Genomic DNA, 20,451 nt, shown 5'->3' with positions numbered 1-20,451 from the left:
TTGAAATAGTAATAAAAAACAAACACACAATTTAAAATGTGTAAAATATTTGTCTTCACAAGTGCTTCTCACAGCAGAGGCTGCATTTTACCACAAGGTGGTGACAAATGTTTGTGTGACAGCAGCTGGTTTCACTTTGTTGTTATTATTGCTGCAGTGGCCGTGACTGACCGTCAGGGGGCGATAGACGGAGGAGGCGGCGTCACTGAGCTGCTGTCAAGGTAACAGCTGACACCACGGTACATCCGGTAAAGTAATGCTTTCTTCAAAATAAAAGCACATATATCTATGCAATAGAAAAAACTGTAATCTTGATCTTTACTATCCAAACTTTTTGTTTTTTGCTGTTGTTGTTATCATTTTGTGACATGAAACATTTGTGTTTCTCAAACCTGGATCACTTGGAGAAAATGTCTTACTTAAAAATGTATTTTTTTTCTTCCTTTTTTGCATAATAACACTGGAGCTGAGGCGTCTGTCACAGCTGTTTATCCTGAGTCTTTACTAAACTTTTAATTTGCTAAACTTCTCACACCACGATGTAAGTAAGAGTAGTTTTACGTTTAGCTCATTATTTATGTATTTTAACTTATTTTATTTTTTTCATCTACCGGTAGATTTTGTTTTCAACTTATTCACTGCTCCCTGTGTCATCCTCCTAACATGTGTCACAGTTATATTACACTGGCATCTTTATGGAGTATGTATTTTCTGATTTTGAACCACAATCAGTGCCTTTGATTTCTGTCCATGTCTTTGTGTCTTAACGTCCTTTTATTTTGTATTTTTTAAATGGTGTTGCCCTCCTTTCGCAAAACAAATCTACCTACAGGTACTAATACAGTTACTTAACCTAACCTCAAGAAGTAGGGCATGAACATAATGAGGCGTCTTGTTAATTAGTCTATCTAGAGAGCTATCTAGCTTTACAGGTGTCCTCCAGTTTTCATAAATTATTTTATTTTGAAAACCCCATACAGGAAGTAGCAGTCCTTCCTCGCTTCATCAACGTGACCGTTGTCAGCGGCAGCAGCAGCTTCACCATCCTCCTCCCACAACACAACACAACACAACACTACACTCACACTGTATCTGTGCCACAACACAATGGGGCTGTAATGTCAGCGACGGGCGAGATCGCAGCATCTTCATCTCTACACCACCACTGAGCCCTGTGTATGGATTTAATGATGATGAAGAAAAAGAAATTCAAGTTCAAGGTGGATTTCCAGCTGGACGAGCTCTCCTCGATCCCCTTTGTCAACGGTGTCCTCTTCTGTAAAGTCAGGCTGCTGGACGGCGGCTTCTCCGAGGAGTCCTCCCGGTGAGTGAGTGAGCAGCTTTGGGGTTTTAATAACCGGTTTATATATATTTAAAAAAACCTCAACAGGAGCTGTTTTCAGTTACTCAGCCTTTGGGCTCAGCCCGGTAAACCACGACTGTTGCTAACAACCATAGCACACGACACCATTAAACTAACGTTAACCCATCCAACGGTTGTCAGTTACCGTCTGACACTAACGTTTTGTTCTTAAACGTTTATTCAAATTCAAACTGTACCTACCGTTCAGTCGAAGCTATTTTAACCGAGTGGAGACGTTGGATATACTAAAATATACATTACAATACATTGACTGAATAAGATATACCGGGTAGCTAAACCTTTTCTGAATGTAAGAACTAATGGTCAAAAATGTCCGATAATTAGTCGTGTTCAAGTGGAGGACGACGTCTGGTCGTGTCGTGGTTTTTCACGAGCGAACTTCCTCGCGGGGTTGTGGAATCGATTGATTGATTGACTTGACAGTCACGTGACTGCCATGAAGCTGAATGTGACTCCTGTGGAGATACAGTACGGTAACTCAATCAGTGCTCTGTGTCCTGTGTCTAACAGGGCCGGTGCAAGTCTCTATGGGGCCCCTAAGCAAAATGTTATATTAGGGCCCATTACAGCCAGTAAGACTGGGTATTGAGCCACACCTGCTACAAACTTATTTCATTTTTCTAATCTGTCATTACGAATCATCATCATCATCCTAGCCTGGCATGTTTTTACCCATATGGTTTTTAATCTGAAATGGTAGCTACCAGTATCCCACTACTGACGATCATCTAGGCATAGGCTACTAAAACTAATAATAAACTAATAAGTTAGACAATGCATTTTCTGTAAGCACGTCATCTGCTTTTTTATTTTTTATTAACTGCAACAACAATGTGAAGTGCAACAACAACAATTATATTAAAGGTTTTTGTAATTATGCAGGATTTCTGTAGGGATTGACAAAAGTTACGCACTATAGATTTTATAAAAGTGAATAGCTCTTTGGGGCTGTAAGCTAGTGCTTCGTTCGCTTCATGGACATAGGTGGGAGAAGAAGGATGGTGTTTGCTTTATCTACCTGTTGTTGATCATAAGTGATCATGTCATGTGACATGTCAATAATGGACATGAAAGTGCATAGCTGTATAGCCCCAAAAGTAACTTACAGTAGAACAAGATGGATAGTGTAAATGAATGACAAGTGTAAAGTGCTGCAACTGGCGATTGTAGTCTTTATCGATCAGGTTCTAGTAATTGTTTTGCAATACAGTACAAGATTGATAAATAAGTAAGCATGTGCATTATAATTCCCCGCTGACCGAGGTTAAATATCCTCAAATGTCATTACGTTTGATAAAGTCAATAATCAGCTTCGAGAAGCAAGAAAAAGTTAATATTTAATTCAGTTTTCAGAATAAAGCAGATAGATTTTTCTCCTTATCTAATAATCAATAAATCCATACATTTTTGCAGCTCTGGTAGAGCGTGTTTCCAGTTTAGGGAGAAGTGAAACTATAAATGTATTGTCTCAGGGGCCTGCAAGGTGTTTGACATGAAATGAAATGACTTGTACAGTGTCATCCTGGGGTTTAGCAGCAGTGTTATAATAATGTTATTATTGCTGTCAAGCTGAGACGAGCAAAGACAATCATCTCCTCAGTAACCTGTGAAGAGCCGTCACTCACAAGCCACAGTTAAACTGGAAACTAACACCCACAAATGACCCATTATAGATAAATATGTAGCACTGCAACAAACTATTATTTTAAATTTTGACACATTTACAGATTATTTTCTCAGTAAATCAGTGAATCATTTGATTTATATGTGTAAAGTGACCATTACAGATTTATAAAACCTCACAGCATAAGACACAGGAAAGCTGCAAAACCACACACAACTAAGAAGCTGAGACTGAACAATAACTATTGTCGTGAACTCCCTGCTATTTCAGGCCAGTTGTACATGATGTGTCATTTTCCTGCCAGTCAGTCACTGGAAAACTGAGACAAGCGGCAAAGTCGAGCTGGCTTCGTAAAGCTAATGCATAAAGAAACAACCAGTGTCTGATACAGTGAGTGCTACTAGGACTAAACTAAACTAAACATGGGCAATTACAAGATCAATATGTCTTGTATGAGAAATATAAATGACTAATGTGTAATTATTTGTTATTCAATGCTAAATGAATGGTGTCCAGTTACTAATTAGTTAACAAAAAGATGACAGGTGGTGTTGAGGGTGTGTCAAAGGAAAGGAAAGATCTGTGGTACTTCAAAAACTACAGGCTGTAAAAAAAGAAAAAAGAAGAGCTGTTAATGAGAAGAGAGATAATTAGCAATGAAAGGAAATTACTATATGATAATTCAGTGTCACCCTGGGGGCAACAGCAGTGTTGTAATAATGCTATTACTGCTGTCAAGGGGAGACAAAGACATAATAGTCCTCTCTCCTCTGTAACCTGTTGGTGCTTTGACTCAGAAATGAGACCATTTTTCTCACAGTGGACAAAGGGGAAAGCATTGTTTTGGGAGGGAGGTTGTGGGGATTAGATGGCTTCACCCCGATTATATAACAACAAGCCGTCTGTTTGGTACAGTAAGTAGCTCTTATAAAATGCCCTAAACCAGAAAGGTCCAGTGTGAGCCGGAGTCGGACCTTGTGAATCAGGATGCATCTAAGGTCATGGCATTTAAAATAGCTCTGGTTTTCTTTCTCCGTATATTTCTGTGAGCAGCCTCTGCAGCTAAATCAAATCAAGGCAGATTATAAGAGGTTCTTTTAATCCCATAACCCAGACAGTGAAGTTCAGACTCTAATGAAAACATCCTGCTCTGCCTCTGTCGTGTTTCACGCTCCAGTCTTTTGTTTTTATGTCTCTGCCTATAGATTCTGCTTTGAAGAAGAAGATCACAAATCTGAGAGTTGTTGAATCACATTTTTCTGCAGCGGTTTGATTTATTAGACACCCTGAACTAGATTTCCTCTGACACCATTTGAGTCATCCCAACTGTGAGTGTGAGGGAAGTTCAGATTGTTGTTTTATTAGCCGTTTTTTCCCTTTGGTGGCTTGTCATCAGGGCTGTGCCATTGTTTCAGCCTCAAACACGTTTTTCTTGTTATATAAGTTTACTTCTTTGGAAATATAACATTTTATGAACAAATTCAGACTTGTTGTTTCATTGCAGCCTTGCACTTACCGGTACCTCAAATCTTATCTCAAAATCACAGATTTGTTTTCTGTTTGTTGTGACAGTTAATGCTTAATGCTATTGTGCCTTCTACTGTTTTTTTTAATGTATATTTTCTTTTTCTTTCTAGTTTAGTTTTATATGCCCTGGCTATATCTAGATTTGTAGATTATTTTAAATGTTTATTGTCTGCACCAAAGGTCTGAGAGAAACATAATTTCGGTCCACTGACTATGACTTTGACCAATGTGTAAAGTGTGACCGCAGCTGCCTTTTTAAGAAGTAGAACATCTGTATTTTAACAAGATATGTGACCCAAGTAGAGAGATGAGAGTGACGACTGCAGCTTGTGCCTTAAAACTAGACTTACTCACGCTCACTAATAGGATTTTGCTGTGCTGAGAAGTGCTGCGAGCTACAGTTCATGTAATCAAGCCTGAATTCCTGAAGCACAGAGTGTCCAGCTGGCTGGGAGTTCCCTCTCCGACTCTGGGAGTTCACTCTGATATTTCTCGGCCTCAGGATGAAGTCAGCGTTTGCAAAGCTATGATCACATGTCTGCTGCTTCTTTTTTTTTTCTGTGTAAAATCAGCCTGTATATACATACGGTCAATCTCAACCATCTCAACAGCATTGTAGAAGTCTTATGTCATCAACAGTCCTTGCACTATTTCTCTACATGTGTTTTTTGTCTCTACTTCAGATGAATACACTTGTCAGATTTGTCCTTCTTGTATTGAAATCCAGCAGAGTCGATCAAAATGAATGGCGTGTGGGCCGTCTCAGCAGAAGGGAGATGGTTAGGTGAGTGGGAGAGAAGACGATGCCAGTGAAAGGGAGGCCATCTGGGCTATCGTAATGCTGCCCACGCACGTCTCTCTCTCCCTCTCTCTCTCTCTCTCTTTCACTTCATCACATCACATCTTCTCACTCAGAAAAAGCTACAGCTCACAATCATTTTAACTCCTGGCTGCCAGAGGATGATGTGCATTTGTCTAGTTCCCCTTATATTAATGCCGATAGAAACCACACCCACCCACCCACCGCTATAACCTTTAGATCAGCCAGTTAAATTAATCAATAGGTGAAAATGGGACCAGAGTTAATTAGATCATTTATTAAGTGGCCAGAGAAAATCTAAGGATAAGCACATAAGCTTCTATTGGCAGTTTGAATCCATAGTCTTTAACAAGAGGAGCCTGAGGACGGTTAATCCGGTGGTCATTCAACTCGAGTGGTTTTCATTGTTATGTAATAGTGATATTAAATTGGAGAAATGACATTGTGTGTGGTAGTGGATAGTGCTGCATGAGTTAGACTGCGTGTCTCTCTTTAAACCTCCTGTCCTGATACTAGTGAATACAATACTTTTTGTTCTGGAACAGATACGAAACGTTTCTTTGAACAACCAGCTTGTAAGAACATGAACTTTTCTTTCCATTTTACAAAAGTGTGAAGAGAGTATTTAAATAAGAAGCAATATAATAAATACTACATTTTGATACTTTCCAGCACAGAGAGTCTCAAATACCCTGTTCTATAGAGGCTTTTCAGTCACAAGCAAAAGGGTTTAAAGTTTGATTGCAGATATTAGTGTGATTTAACCTACAATGGTTATTTTTGCATTTTATTGTCCAGATAATATGTTCTTATGTGTCTGCAGAATATGATTTGTTATACACTTATGGTGCAAACAATGTGCAACAAAGATGTGAGATATTTTACCTTTTATCAGAAAATATTGCAGCTCCTGTGATTTGGGAATCCACACTTGGCTAAATTGCAATTTTGATTATACTTTGAAGAAATAAACCTCCCTTCCCGATAGCAGTACACGATGCATTATGATTCTGATACTATGCCAAACAGTTAATCAGTGGTTATAGTGGGAATTTTCCAAACCGCGAAAGGAAAGGAAGCAGTTTTTCTGTTGTACAGTGAAATGCTGAGGTCCATGGAGAATGAAATCCTGTTGTTGCTCTGTGTTTGTGACTCTTTTCTGTGTTTTTCTCAAAGCTGCTCGTCTTAAAGTGTGTGATATCCACACAACGCTCAATCCATGCTCCATATAATTTGACCTGAACGTGTGTTGAGTGAAGTGTTTGTGATTTCCTCTTACAGGGAGCCAGTGCAGGCCAACTGTGTTCGATGGAGGAAGCAGTTCTCCTTCCCCTGCAAGATGAGCGCCAACGCAGGGACAGGTGTACTGGACCCCTGTGTGTGTCGTGTGTCTGTCAGAAAGGTACAGTATGTGGCTGCTGAGATACAGTGAGCAAAGTTAAATCTACCAAAAAAACTGGATGTCAGTGTAAAAATAAAATTGGTGTTGGTTACATTCAGTTTTCTGTGGCAAACTGAAACCTGAGCTCTGTAACTGCAGTTAGCAAGCACAGCGTTGTGAAGAAAACAGACTCATCAATGTGAAATCTTCTCCCTTATACCCTTCACTTCTCATAGTTTGTCCTTGACATCCTGTAAGGGATGAAAAACAGCAGTAAGATGTAGAAACAAATGAGTCTGAACAGGTTTCTGGTGAATTTCAATGCATATTGTTTGTCCACATTGTCTCTCAAAATGAATCAGAGTCTGTGAAGATGCATGACTAAAAACTCTGACAGAATTATGCACATAGATTATTTTTGTTTTAAAGCTGCATGTATGCCTGGTTCATTTAGTAAATCTCATGGAATCAAACACACAAGCCTCTTTTCCACCTTAAATGGACACCGAAATGCTTTCTTTGTTTTTATCGTTATAACCGGGTCAAAATGGACCCTAACAACACAAATGTCATAATTTTAACCAGAGCACTTTAGAATTTTGTGGAAAAAGTCAAAAAGTATTGATACAATAAACAAATGTATGTGGTACTTTTATGCATTTTAAACCTGAAAAGCCCTTCACATTTCACAAGAGGAAGGTTAATCATCCTGCTGTCACACCAGAGCAGCTCTCAACCATTGTGATTTACAGCCCTGACACTATTCATTTATCTGTCAACATCTCATTCATCACCATGATTGAAAAACACCTTAACAAAGTGTTTTACGTCACATCTATCATCTTATTCCTCATCATTGTAACCACAACTGGCTCTAGAAAACTGCATGCATGAGATGTGCACACTGTCACATCCCATTATTGTTTTATAAATAACATTTCATGTGTGGAAATGTTGGTGCACATGCATTGTCTATTCTATATTCTCATCTTTTTTTTTTTTAATTTGGTGCCATAAAGTCTAACTTCCTACCAATTATTTTAGAATTAGGTTAGCTCTCAAACACATGTAACAGGAAGATGGTAATGGCTCTCATCGCTTTAATGAAATTTTTTGATATAATGAAGTTTTAAAGTTCAGTGTTTAATATTTGTCTTTCTCCTCTTCTCCAGGAGCTGAAGGGTGGGAAGGCTTATGCAAAGGTAACATGCTCACATACTCGTGCTTTCCAACCCCCATACCCGAACCCTCACCTACATTTACAGTAATCATCCATATTGATGTAGTTAGCCTTGTGAGCCCATAGCAAACAGATGGCCTTCGCTGCCTGCAGGTCGGCTCGTTATCTCATGTGTTCTCTCTTTCACTGTTTGCAAGTTATTACCGTATGTTTATAATTATTATATTAGACTTTATTGTTATCCCCCAAATGTGAAAATTGCAGAATGTTTCTTCAGCTTGTCATGACATTTCTAAAGATGTGTCAACAGTTTCATAGTTTCTCTCACTTTGAGTTGTGTCTTTTCACATCTCTAGATTGTCACATTGTTGACTTAGCGAAAGATCAGTCTCCTGAGAGAAAACAAAGTTCACCTCATGTCACTCTTTTCTCCTTCAGCTCGGTTTTGCAGATCTGAATTTAGCAGAGTTTGCCGGCTCAGGGAATACAACCCGCAGATGTCTGCTCGAAGGCTATGATACCAAAAATACTCGCCAGGACAACTCCATTCTCAAGGTAACATTGAGGCGCCGCCAGGAAAGCACCTGATTTGCCTTCTTCAAGAGAATACCCCGCTGTTTTGAATATAAGCATGGTATTTTTCTCAACCGGCAAGGAGGCAGGGGAAAGGTTTTTGCATAAACATCTCGCATTGCCGGCACCAGTGGCCAGGTGCCCAGGTAGTCCATTTATCTGTAGCCAGAGATAAAAACGGCATAAAGAAGAGCAGTGTCATCTGTGAAAATAACTGGAAGATGTTGAATTGTGTATGACAAACCTCTACAGAAGCAAATACAGTCAGAAATCCTCATGTGATATTTTCAATTCTTCAATGGGTGCCGTTTTTTCTATAGCTTTTTAAGATCAGCGGATTAATGCACAGCTTTCCTATGACTTTTGAAGTATTAACAGCATCAATTAACATGAATCTTTCTCTTGTCGTAGGTTATCATCAGTACACATCTCATGTCAGGAGATCCTTGTTTTAAAACGTAAGTGAAAGTCACATTTTTCTGCCTTATTTTTTTTTTTATATGGTGATGAATCTGGTGTCGTCTGCAGCCGACACCGTCTTGGCTCAGTCGGGGTCGGTGTCATTTGTCAGACTTGTTGTTGTCTTAGTTGAAATTCTTGGACGACAATGAACCTTCCCAAATGTGGATATGTGTGGTGCCTCTGAGAAACCAGATTACTTCATGTTACTCCGTCTTTATGAGAGCCCTTTTAAAACAAATCTCTGTTTGAGGGCTGTTTATGAAGCTGTGGTTGTCATGGCTGTTAACACTGTGATGGGAACGCTTCATGTAAAACAAACAATACAGGATGATGCAAGTGTAAGTAACTCTTAGATAATCAAGATAATAACTCTGAAAGTACCAGTTCCTCCAATAGAAACTGGTTTCAGTCAAAGTATCAGTACAGAGAGAAATGCTGCTTTATTCATTTGACCTAAAAATTATTCAGTCATCTGTTATCTGTGTCAAAACCTGAACGCTCCTCTCTTTGAATATTTTCTCCTTATTTCCTAGTTTTTGTCTTCATCTCTTGGCTTTTGCCTTTTCCTCAGATTGATTTTAGGAACTGACACGCTGAAATACAAGAAGGCAAAATAAAGCGTCATCGTCTTTCCTCTGTCCTTTAGGCCTCCCTCCACAGCCACAGTGATCGGGATCCAGGGTGACGGAGAGAGCCTGCTGGAGGAGAGGAGAGGAGGAGACTCACAGAAAGGCTGCTCTGGTGAGACTGGCCACAACACGTTACATTACACTGCTCTGCTCTGCTTAGTCATGCCATTTGCTTTTCCAAACATTTACAGAGAGAGACCTGGTGAAAGAGCACTGGTATAATTTAGATGTACACGGAAATGAAAGATGAATTTCCAACTAACTTGCCTTACGGCCTCAAAATATAAAATACTCCTCCCCCAACCACAGATTGTATATAAAGACATTTTCTTCTTCTTTATACACAGTGTATGCTCATTGCTCCTAGCGTTTTGGATTGTGTCACAAGGCTGAAATAGGATAGATCCCATCTGCACAGTCATACACTGTAGACAGGCCCAGAGTCAGCAGCACACTGTAGAGACTAGAGAGAGCTCACTGTGCAAGACTAGATTTTCCCAGCATTACATCATCGCTTAACTTCAGTTTCTGTTCTATGAAGCTGTGTAGATGTCAGGTCTAGCCACTGAGGATGAAGACATTACACTTCTTTCTTTTTCTCTATATATTATATTTAATTTCTTTCTAATAATCATTATAGGATAATATGATAAAAATGACATGGGGGTAGGATTATATAAGTTTTTTTTACTTCTTCCTACTCCCTTTCAAGCATGTTAAGACTAGAATATAATTAATGAATTGTATTTGTTTTCCATTACTATTTGTTTTGTTTTTTTGTTGTCTGCTTTGTCTTCTGTCAGTCTCTTTTTACACTACCTTACATGTTTGAAATAAAGGCATAATAAATAAATAAATAAACATTTCAGTCATAATTCAAGATTCAAGAGGCATAATTTACTTAACGTATTACCTTCAGGGAGAAACTATTGCTTATTAATTACCTTTTAACATTAATTATAACACAACCTCTGACTCCTTGATATATTGCAGCCCATACTTGAGTTACTACCAAGTCTGGAAGCAAATTAAGTCCTTAGTGGTACAGTAATACAAACTGAGCACTACCTGCTGCTGCTGCTCTACAGTATTTAAAGTTTTATATGGATAAATGACTGGAAGGCTTTTATTGTGAAGCAGCCACAAGAGGGAAAGCCTCACTAGCTAACATTAAAATCTACATTATCTGATGTAAACCTTTTATATTTTGCTCTATTGATCACTATTGGCAGGCATTTTAGACAATCTGCTGATATTAATCTTGTAACCTATATAAGAATCTTTCCGTGGATGTGTGTGTGTGTGTGAGTGTAATGCATTTCCGGTTCATGTCACCGGCAGCCGCTCTTTATCCCCCATCCACTATTATGAAAATATTTCTCTTGCAGCTGTCCCTTTCTGCTACATTTGTCTCCCTTGTTTCACCCTCTCTCTCTCTCTCTTTTTGTGTGAGCTCATGTGTGAACGCATCAGAGTGTTGAACGCCTGCTCGTTCCTCCTGGAAGCTTCAGAGTGTAGTGCAGCTCTTTCATGTATAATTTAAACTCGCTCTCTTCTAGATTAACAACAATCTGCTCTGACCCTTTAGGCTCTTACATGGTTAAAAATAGGACTGTGTGCAAGTTTGTGTTTGCTGAGGTTGTGTGTGTGTTTGCATGTGCACACTACATGTGTATTTGTCTGCTGTACACGTTGCTCCTTCCTGTCAGCATCATCGTGTCTCTGTTGCTGCCTGTTCAGTGTGTGTGTGTGCAGGTACAGTGCTGTTTCGTGTGTGATCAGATCTTAGTTTGAGATAATTTCATGTCTCCTCATCGTCTCAGACAAACAGGAGCAAGACATTTTATTTTTTTAAATCATGCAGATGCAGGGGCTCATTTTAAATTACACTCCTCCATAAGTGGGTCAAAGATAACTCCCATTAGAATCACTATTTTTCTTAATAATAAATGTTCTCCTCATAATTTTGCATAAAATCCTTATTAAAGTCTACACAGGAGTAAATGATCCGTAAAGTTGACATAAGAGTGTGATTTAGTATTTACTTGGGGAGATGCCAAATATTTAGTTCCAACATATTGGGGGTAAATCAGTATCCTGGTCATGTTTGACCCGTCTCTGCAGACGTTTGAACTCTGAAATCTTTCTGACAGCTCAGTCTCTTGACATTAAAATGATGGCACGTGTTCCTCTTGCTGCACATGTTTAAAAAAAAAAAAGCAGCAGTGAAACTGAAAGCGTCCAGTCAAGTCCACTGAGCAGTTCCAACACAAGGCAACGTAACGTAACGCAATGTAAACATGTGTATTATTGTGTTCGCTCATCGAGATGAACGCTGGTGAGAACGTACAGTGAATTTCTAACAACTGGTTAAGAACTTGAGTCGATACTGACGGCTGGTTAAGATGTTACTGAAAAAAAAAAAGATGTTGCTAACATTAGCTCAAGGAAACGAAATAAAACTCTGCTGTGTTCATTTAATTAGTCTTTTGTTGGAGTCATTTGGCCTAAAACAAACAAGAACATACACTCCTCTTTTTATACAGGCACTCTCCCTCTTTCTCTCTTTCTCTCTCTCTCTCTCTCACACCATTGATGGCACCAAAATCTTGTAGATATCAAACTATCAGGTGCTTAATAAGAGTAAAGATTGGAGTTTAAGATGCACAAATATTGCACAGATATTATATTTAGTAAGCTTATCAGTACATCACAATTATTGATTGTTCATTTGCAAACACGTCCTTTTAATATAGCAATTTAATACGGCAAAACACTGTATTAGATTACTCGATCAATCCGTCTGTGTTAAATGTATAGTCTGCATGTAAAATGTCTGGTCTGACGTTGATGTCTGTTTATGTATGTTAAATGTATAAAGATGTTTGTTGCCACACAGTATTTTGTGTGTAGTCCTTAATAAATGAAATGAAATGATTCATCGATAAAATAATAGGTAGAATAATCGATTACAGAAAATAATCAATAGCTGCAGCCTTAATACACACTGTTCCTCCTCAGCTGGCAGAAACTGTGTTGTAACAGGACGAGACCATTTCCCTCCTCGGTCACACAGACTCTGTGTGTTGCAGGTGATTTTCCTGAGCTCTTATACGTAGTCGTTATCATGGGCCAAATATCGTGTTGATGGCATCACATCAGGAGTCACCCTGTGATTCCCGGCTGCTCTTCTGAATGTGATTATTTCTGCCTGAGGAGAAGTGATGTCGAGTCCGCACACACAGTCGCCAACTGTGGTCACTCGCTCATTAAGCTCAGGGAGGTTGAACTGAGGGAAAGTGTGTGTGGGAGGCAGAGGGGAGTTTTCTCTGTTGTTCTGCCGCTGACAGCGATAAGCTGCACATTGATGAGGTCCAGGCTGCGCAGGACAGATCATCATGTTCTCCACATGAGTTTGTGTTTGTTGTTTAAATCGAAAAGTCGTCAGACCGAGACAGACAGACAGACAGACAGACCGGAGCGCAGTGGAGCTCATTTATATGAACAACATGCTCACAGTTTTGTTTCTGGTTGTGTCAGTCCAACTTGAAAAGTGTGTTGTTGACACACATAATTGACATTTTGCAAACATAACACATGGTGTGAGGTGATTGGTTGTGTTTTCATGTTTTGATTGTGTTGCTGTTTTTATTTTTGCTTAGCAACAGTCGACCACAAATGTTTCACTTTAGACACGGTTTGGATCGTTTTGTTCAGCTGAGGGTCGCCAGGTTTCGTTTTTACTTTCTCTCTCTAACTGTGCAAGGAAGAGAAATTTTTGCTGAAATGATAAATTGTTTTGTGCAGTAGAACAGACGGAGTGTTTATTCCCCTCTCTCTGTTTCCTTCTGTGTTCAGCAGAGAGTCGAGAAGGGAAGTGTCCGGTTGTCTCTGATGATCTTGCGGGCTGCGGCCACTCACGTACGTCCAGCTACGCCAGCCAACAGTCCAAACTTTCAGGTAAGGAGACAAGGTGTCCGAAAAAGCAAAACATATTTAGTTAACCTTTATTTTTAAAATTGTTTTGATAAACTTAAAACTATTTGCTTCCAACTTTAGCTACATGACAAATTATTACATATATAATCACTTTTTACTGGAGGAAATGTGTGTCTAAGATCAAACTAAAGGAAACCCTTTCACTAAGCAGGAGGGAAGTGATAAAATTATTTTTCCAGTGACACTTCAGCAGAGCAGGTCAGACCCGAGGCTCGAGTTTCCATTAGAGTCAGATCAGATGACTGTAATAAAAGATCACAGGAAGTGGAGATGCAGTGAGAACAGCTCTAATGGCCCTCTAATTCTGAGTCTGAAAACCAGCTTCCTGCCTCAAGTAACTCTTGATAGATTTATCTGAACCTTGTCTCAGTGAGAGTGAAGTTTTCTCTTTCACGGCCGTGATGAACTGGTTTTCTGAGACCTGCACTTGCTCTAAACGCTTCACTGCAGACACGAAGAGCACGTGAGTGTGTGGGTGTCACCGCAGCTCCACTGAACCGCTAAATCATTAAACACACTGCAAGTTGCAGTAAGTTGCAAGGTCTACAGGACATCAAAATGAGTTTGATTTGAACTGAAAAACTTGAATTGCTGATCATTGATTCATGAAGTAGTATTTTAATTTTGATGTTTTAGTAAATCTGTATCATTTTCTACATTTGCCGTCCATTAATGAACCAATAAGTGGACTTTTATGTGCATATCACATCAAATGTATCTTCTTTTTATCACTACAGATCTGAGTAGGGCTGCAACTCACGATTATTTTCATTATCGATGAATCTGTCGATTATTTAAGCAATTAATCGATTAGTTGTTTGGTTAATAAAATGTTAAAAAATGTCAATCGTTGTTTCCCAAACCACAAGATGATGTCCTCATATGTCTTGTTTTGTCCTCAAACCAAAGAGATACTCAGTTTATTGTCATACAAAGAACAAAGAACAAAGAAACCAGAAATATTCACATTTAAGAAGCTGAAAAAAGAAAATTTTGACTTTTTTTTCTTGAGAAACTACTCAAACTGATTATTCGACTATCAAAATAGTTGACGATTGATTTAATCATCGATTGTGTGATTAATCGGTTAATTGTTGCAGCTCTAGATCTGAGCACTGGTGCTGTTACCACATAAATGTCTTATATTACCAAAGCTACATTAAAACTACTGTACAGTTACTTAACAAAACTGACGATCAGTATCATTAGGCTGGTGGAAGTAGCTAAAGAGGAAATGTCAGATCAGTTAAACCTGAAAATGTCAAGTCACTCCAGAAGTAATTTTTTTTAAATTAAGAACTGCTATAAACTACATCGTCTTGTAATTCCTGTCCGTCCATAACAGGCTACAGCACAGGTCACTCCCGCTCCTCCAGCATGTCCGAGTTCAGCCACCGGAGAAACCACTCGGTGGGCAGCGCCTCAACGGGCATCGGCAGCATCCCAGAACCCAGCGAGGACCGAGACAGAGAGTCCAGACCGTGTCCTGCGCTGCCTGAACACCCGGTCTCCTCAAACACCACCAACGCCACCACCACCACCACCACTAGCAACCCACAAGGCACACCAGTACGCAGCGCCTCATCCTGTGAACGGCTCAACAGGTTAGTGTGTCAAGTAAATTCTGCTCATGGTGGCGTTTAAAGGGACACTCCAGCGTAAATTCAACCTATGGTCTATTGCACCGTGAGATGGAGTAGAACACCCGCCTGAAGAGATGAAGTTTACCGACCGCAAACTTCTCTAGTTAGAGCAACTTCAGCACAGACAGCCAGATAACAAAACACTGCTGTCTATGGAGCCACGAGCCCAAAAGCCATCAAAAAAGCCACTCATTGCCACTAATAATGCTCAGAACAAAACCAAACTTCATCAACAGTACAAACAGGGTCCCAGCACATTATACGAGGAATCTATCTTTCTATTGAAAAGAGACGAAAACAGAACTCAATCACTCTCCTTCAGCCGCTTACTACAAATGCAGAAGCGCTAAGAAGTCGATTAGTAAGGAGTCCGGCGACGTTTAGATCCAAAAATGCAGCATGCTTTGTTGACTGTGATAGTTTGTTCATTTCCCTGTCAACACTCGCTAGTTGTTGTTAGAAAGAGATAGGAAAGGGATAGGACAACCACTGATGGGTTCAGTACTGGACCTTTTGGACTTTTGCATTAGTAGGAAGCTGCTGGAGGAGACAGTGGGTGCGTGTTTCAAAAGAAACCAGGCAAAGCCAGCAGGTGTTTGATGCCTCGTATTATGTGGTGGGACCCTGTTTGTACTGTTGATTAAGTTTGGTGCTGTTCTGAGCATTATTTGTGGCTATGAGAGACTTTTTTGATGGTGGTTGGCTCCACAGACAGCAGTGTTTTTCTATCTCGCTGTCTGTGCTGAAGTCGCTACAACCAGAGAAGTTTGCGGTCGGCAAACTTGATCTCTCAAGCAGCCAGTGAACTAATATTTGTTAAAGATAATAATCATGAGTGCAAAACGAGGGGAAGTTATTGTCAACAAGTTTAAACTATCAACATAAATCACACCTGAGGCCTGTGAGAGATTTCAGGAAGCAGCTGTCCTGCAGTGAAACGGTGCGACGCAGAGCAGCGGAAGAGTATTTGTGGTTTCATCATGCGGCGACAATAGGGCTCTTATTTATATATGAAGAAGAAAAAAAAGGCTGCTCATTGTGTTTGTGAGCAGCAGCTTCAGTGCTCACTATGTGTCGATGTGCTGGGTTCAGAGCTCTTCAGTGGCCGGGAGGTGCAAACCAACATTACAAAATGTGAAAAACTTTTACAAAGCTTGAGACAAATTTACATTTTGGAAAACATTTTTACATATCATAACAGAAAATTACATTACACAGTACCAAAACACATTTACATTTCAGAAAACAACTTAACAATATGCAAAACACTTTTACAAATTTACAAGTGGCAAAAAATCCTGAAAAAAAACTACAAATGACATCAACCGGAAAGGGAAGATACCAAATCCAGGTTTGACCCTGAAGTGATAACGAGAGCGGCCAATTTGAGTTGTTGTCGTCAATCAGAGTGATGTTTTGCCAGTTTTATATCGCAGAAACTTACTTAGGGCCACCAGATCAGATCACATCGATCGCTGTCCATCAGGTCACCATGAACTCGATTGGCAACAACTCTTATTGGTCGCTGCCGATATCACTTCCAGGTCAACCACGGATTTGGTACATTCCCTTTCCGGTTGATGTCTTTTGTAAATTTGTCTCGGCGCTTGTTTTGTTTTCTGAAATGTAAATGTGTTATGGTTATGGTAATGTAATTTTCTATTATATGTAAAAATGTTTTCAAAAATGTAAATCTGTCTCAAGCTTTGTAAAAGTGTTTGACATTTTCTGATTTTGGTTTGCACTCCCCAGCCACCGTAAAGTCCAATATACAATCATCTATGAGTGTGTAGCATGATTTAAACATGAGCTATTTCACAGTTTGATTAATGTAAGTAGGAGCAGATCTGTTTCTCTCAGCATTAGCAGCACTAAGTAGATGATCTGTCAAGTGTGTGGCTGCTACCAAAGCACTTGATAACAATGGGTCAAGTTAAATATCCATCATATCATATCCAGAGTCACATGGTTCCCTGGTCGACCACTTTCCAGATTGGCATAAAAAATAAAAACGTTAAGTTCAGGAAACAAAGAGCATTTCTATTTGCAGTGGAAACCATCAGTGGTCAAATTTAGTAGTTTGTTTACATGGACACAAATAATCGGAATAAAATAGTAATAAATGCTGAATCCGAACGTGATTGGAACATTTTGACCTGAATGGGCTCATTCGGAAAGAAATTTCTCTTCCTCTGACCTTCATCCATAGGCTCCTGTTTTGTCAATGAACCGTTGCTATTATGTGAGGGTCCTGATGTAGCCAGCCCCCTCACATACTGTACATCACAGGAGAAGTAGAAACTGTTGTGCTTGCAGCTTCATTAAAGAGAAAACCAGAAACAAAAGTAACGTTTGCAGCACACGATATACTGTAGATCCATTTTGACTGGAAGCAACAGGCACGTACGAGAGAGAAGGTAAACACGGGGAGAGGGGCAAGCGAAGGAGCAATTTGACAGTGTTTGTTTACGGAAGGAAAAGCTTCTTCTACTGTTTTCAACAAATCTGACCTGCAAATCTTCACTGTGCATGTCACAGTGAATTTATTCAGATTAATTGTTTGATGCATGTACACGCACGTTTCACTTGGATCAATTTTGTCCCTCGTGTTCCCGTCAGACACCCGGTGAAACAAGACTCCATGGAGTCTCAGCTGAAGAGGATGGACGACACGCGGGTGGATGCAGACGATGTTGTGGAAAAGATTCTTCAGAGTCAAGATTTCACGCCCAGTCTGCTGGACTCGAGCGCTGAAGGTGAATTATGAATCGCACACACACATTAAAAAAAACAAAAACGCAGACGAGAATCTTTTTATATCATCTGGAATCACCGTGTCTGTAGTTTGGTTTCATTTCGACAGTCTACTGTTACCCCATCATGAGTCAGTCTGCGCACTTTGTTTCCTATCCAAGGTCTCATCCTGCTCAAAGCTCGGGGAAAGAAAGCTGCTGTCAATATGCAATTATTTATAGATCGCCTAGCAACAGGGCTCTCCTCACGACAAGGATTATACAGGAGGAGGATGCTGGTGCTCTCTGTACTGACTGTGTGTTACTACAACTGCTTCTGTTTCAGAGGAAGGCCTGCGTCTGTTCGTCGGGCCCGGGGGAAGCACAGCCCTCGGAAGCCATCACCTCCCCACCAGGTGAGCCTCGCCTCACAACACGAGCCTCGAGATACTCACTGACCTGGAGCCACGCTGTTACATGATCTGGGAAATGGGTCATTAGCGGTAGATCCAAATGAGAGTAAAGAGTGCTTATCTAGGGGAGTATTTTCAGCTGTGGATGATACAAATGAGTATTTGTGGCAGAACAGTGTTGAGGTTTGTCTAAAAATAAATACACACATTCATTATAATGAGAGGATAAGTCACATATTGTAAAGGTGTGTCTGTAAGATTTGTGTTTTTAGTAGTTTTTGGACAAAAATGGAGCGTTGTGGCACAGGAGAAGAAGCTATAGTATATTGGGACATGGATATACAAATAATAGGATAAAATCACAGCTGGTTTTGCTCTTTGCTATAGATAGATAGATAGACAGACAGACAGACAGACAGATGCATCAAAAGATAGATAAGACAGACAGACAGATAGACGCATCAAAAGATAGATAGATGAGACAGACAGATAGATAGATGCATCAAAAGATAGATAGATAGATGCATCAAAACATAGATAGATTGATAGACAGATAGATCGATAGATAGATACAGACGCATCAAAAGATAGATAAGACAGACAGATAGATGCATCAAAACAGATAGATAGATAGATAAACCGACAGATGCATCAAAAGATAGATGCATTGATCGATAGATCGATAGATAGATAGATAGATAAACCGACAGATGGATCAAAAGATAGATGCATTGATCGATAGATCGATAGATAGATAGATAAATAGATAGATAAACCGACAGATGCATCAAAAGATAGATGCATCAAAAGATAGATAGATAGATGCATAGATAGATAGATAGATAGATAGATAGATAGATAGATAGATAGATAGATAGATAGATAGATAGATAGATAGATAGATAGATAGATAGATAGATAAGATAAGATAAGATAAGATAAGATAAGATAAGATAAGATAGACAGATAATCCACCCAATGTCTGGCTCTGTAATCACATACGGCTGCTAATTGTGTCCCGTCTTGTGCTCACAGGGTGGGAGCCGGGGCGTACGAGCAGGTGGTGATGAAGCGTTAGACCTGCAGCCTCCTCCTTTTACTGACGGACTGACACCGCTCACATCCACAAACTGGAAACAGGGCTGTGTCCATTTTTAATCTCCATTCCTACAGCTCGTTACCTGATCAGCACCGTGTCCGAGACGTGATCACTCAGTGAACCGTTGACAACAGCGCCCTCCTGTGTTCGTATCCTGCTACTTGACACAGGAGCTTCCTGATTAGATTTTTTAAAAACAAGCAAAGAGGAGGACGGTTGTCATCTCAACGTCAACACATACAGCTGTGAATTCAGAAAAAAAACAAACATCATCAAACGTGTACAAAAACTGCCAACACCTCGCTCTCTGGGTGTGGACTCTGTTTCTGAGGTAAAACATTGTCGCCCAGCATCCAAACCCCAAGTCAAACTGTTCTCGCGACTGGAAGAAAACGATCAACCTTTCATCTCCAATGCAGCACAGGAGGACGGGCTCTGTCTGTGTGCATCGTCTAAAAACAAACGGAAACCTACACTGAAGAGGAGTATGCCATATGTTTTCAATACATTCCTTTTGTCTCAGTGTTCGTCTTAGACGTCCTCCAACAGGACGTTCTCTTTACTAATTCGCCTATAAGCTGCAGTTGTTGGTGCTCTGACGACTGTCGGTGTTTTGAAGCTGAGATTATTTTGCTACGAAGGCGCCAGACTCGAGCTGTTGGATGATGTGTGAACGTGGCCTGTGTGTGTGTTTGTTGTGTGCTAAGTCGACTTGTATTAGTAGTAACACAGTGTTTCCCCTCCTCTGACTCTAACAGCAGCTGTAACCGCAGGAGACGTGCGACAGCTCTCAGGACTTCCCTCCCCGTCATTAGCAGCAGAGCTGTTACACTGATATTTTGGCTCCCAATATCACACGTCTGCAGGTTGACGTTTGGTTTTTAAAAAGATTTATATCAGTTGGGGAAAAAAGCTTTTATTGCACTTAACAAGATGTCAACCTGCATTTCTTCCACACACACACACACACACACACACACAATCA

General features: G+C 40.0%; 1 protein-coding gene across 2 annotated transcripts; it reads left to right on the top strand.

Moving 5' to 3' along the window:
• The first annotated feature begins 1,032 nt into the window (after nt 1-1,032).
• eeig2b (EEIG family member 2b) lies at nt 1,033-20,370 on the top strand. 2 transcript variants are annotated; one of them, XM_085775042.1, is made up of 11 exons: nt 1,033-1,324; nt 6,637-6,757; nt 7,909-7,938; nt 8,355-8,471; nt 8,901-8,947; nt 9,598-9,692; nt 13,442-13,540; nt 14,925-15,183; nt 17,842-17,978; nt 18,301-18,370; nt 19,403-20,370. In XM_085775042.1, the coding sequence occupies exons 1-11, from the start codon at nt 1,179-1,181 to the stop codon at nt 19,443-19,445; spliced, it is 1,164 nt and encodes a 387-aa protein (XP_085631168.1). In that variant the 5' UTR covers nt 1,033-1,178; the 3' UTR covers nt 19,446-20,370. The 2 variants fall into 2 exon arrangements, with proteins under 2 accessions (XP_085631168.1, XP_085631167.1); XM_085775041.1 differs by having other exon boundaries at nt 13,439-13,540.
• The last annotated feature ends 81 nt before the right edge of the window (nt 20,371-20,451 follow it).

This window comes from Trachurus japonicus, chromosome 4 (assembly GCF_045865225.1).
Source record: "Trachurus japonicus isolate A0001 chromosome 4, Traja_1.0".
NCBI lineage: Eukaryota > Metazoa > Chordata > Actinopteri > Carangiformes > Carangidae > Trachurus > Trachurus japonicus.
The sequence above is the reverse complement of the archived record's forward strand: the minus strand, read 5'-3'. Positions and strand labels throughout refer to the sequence as shown.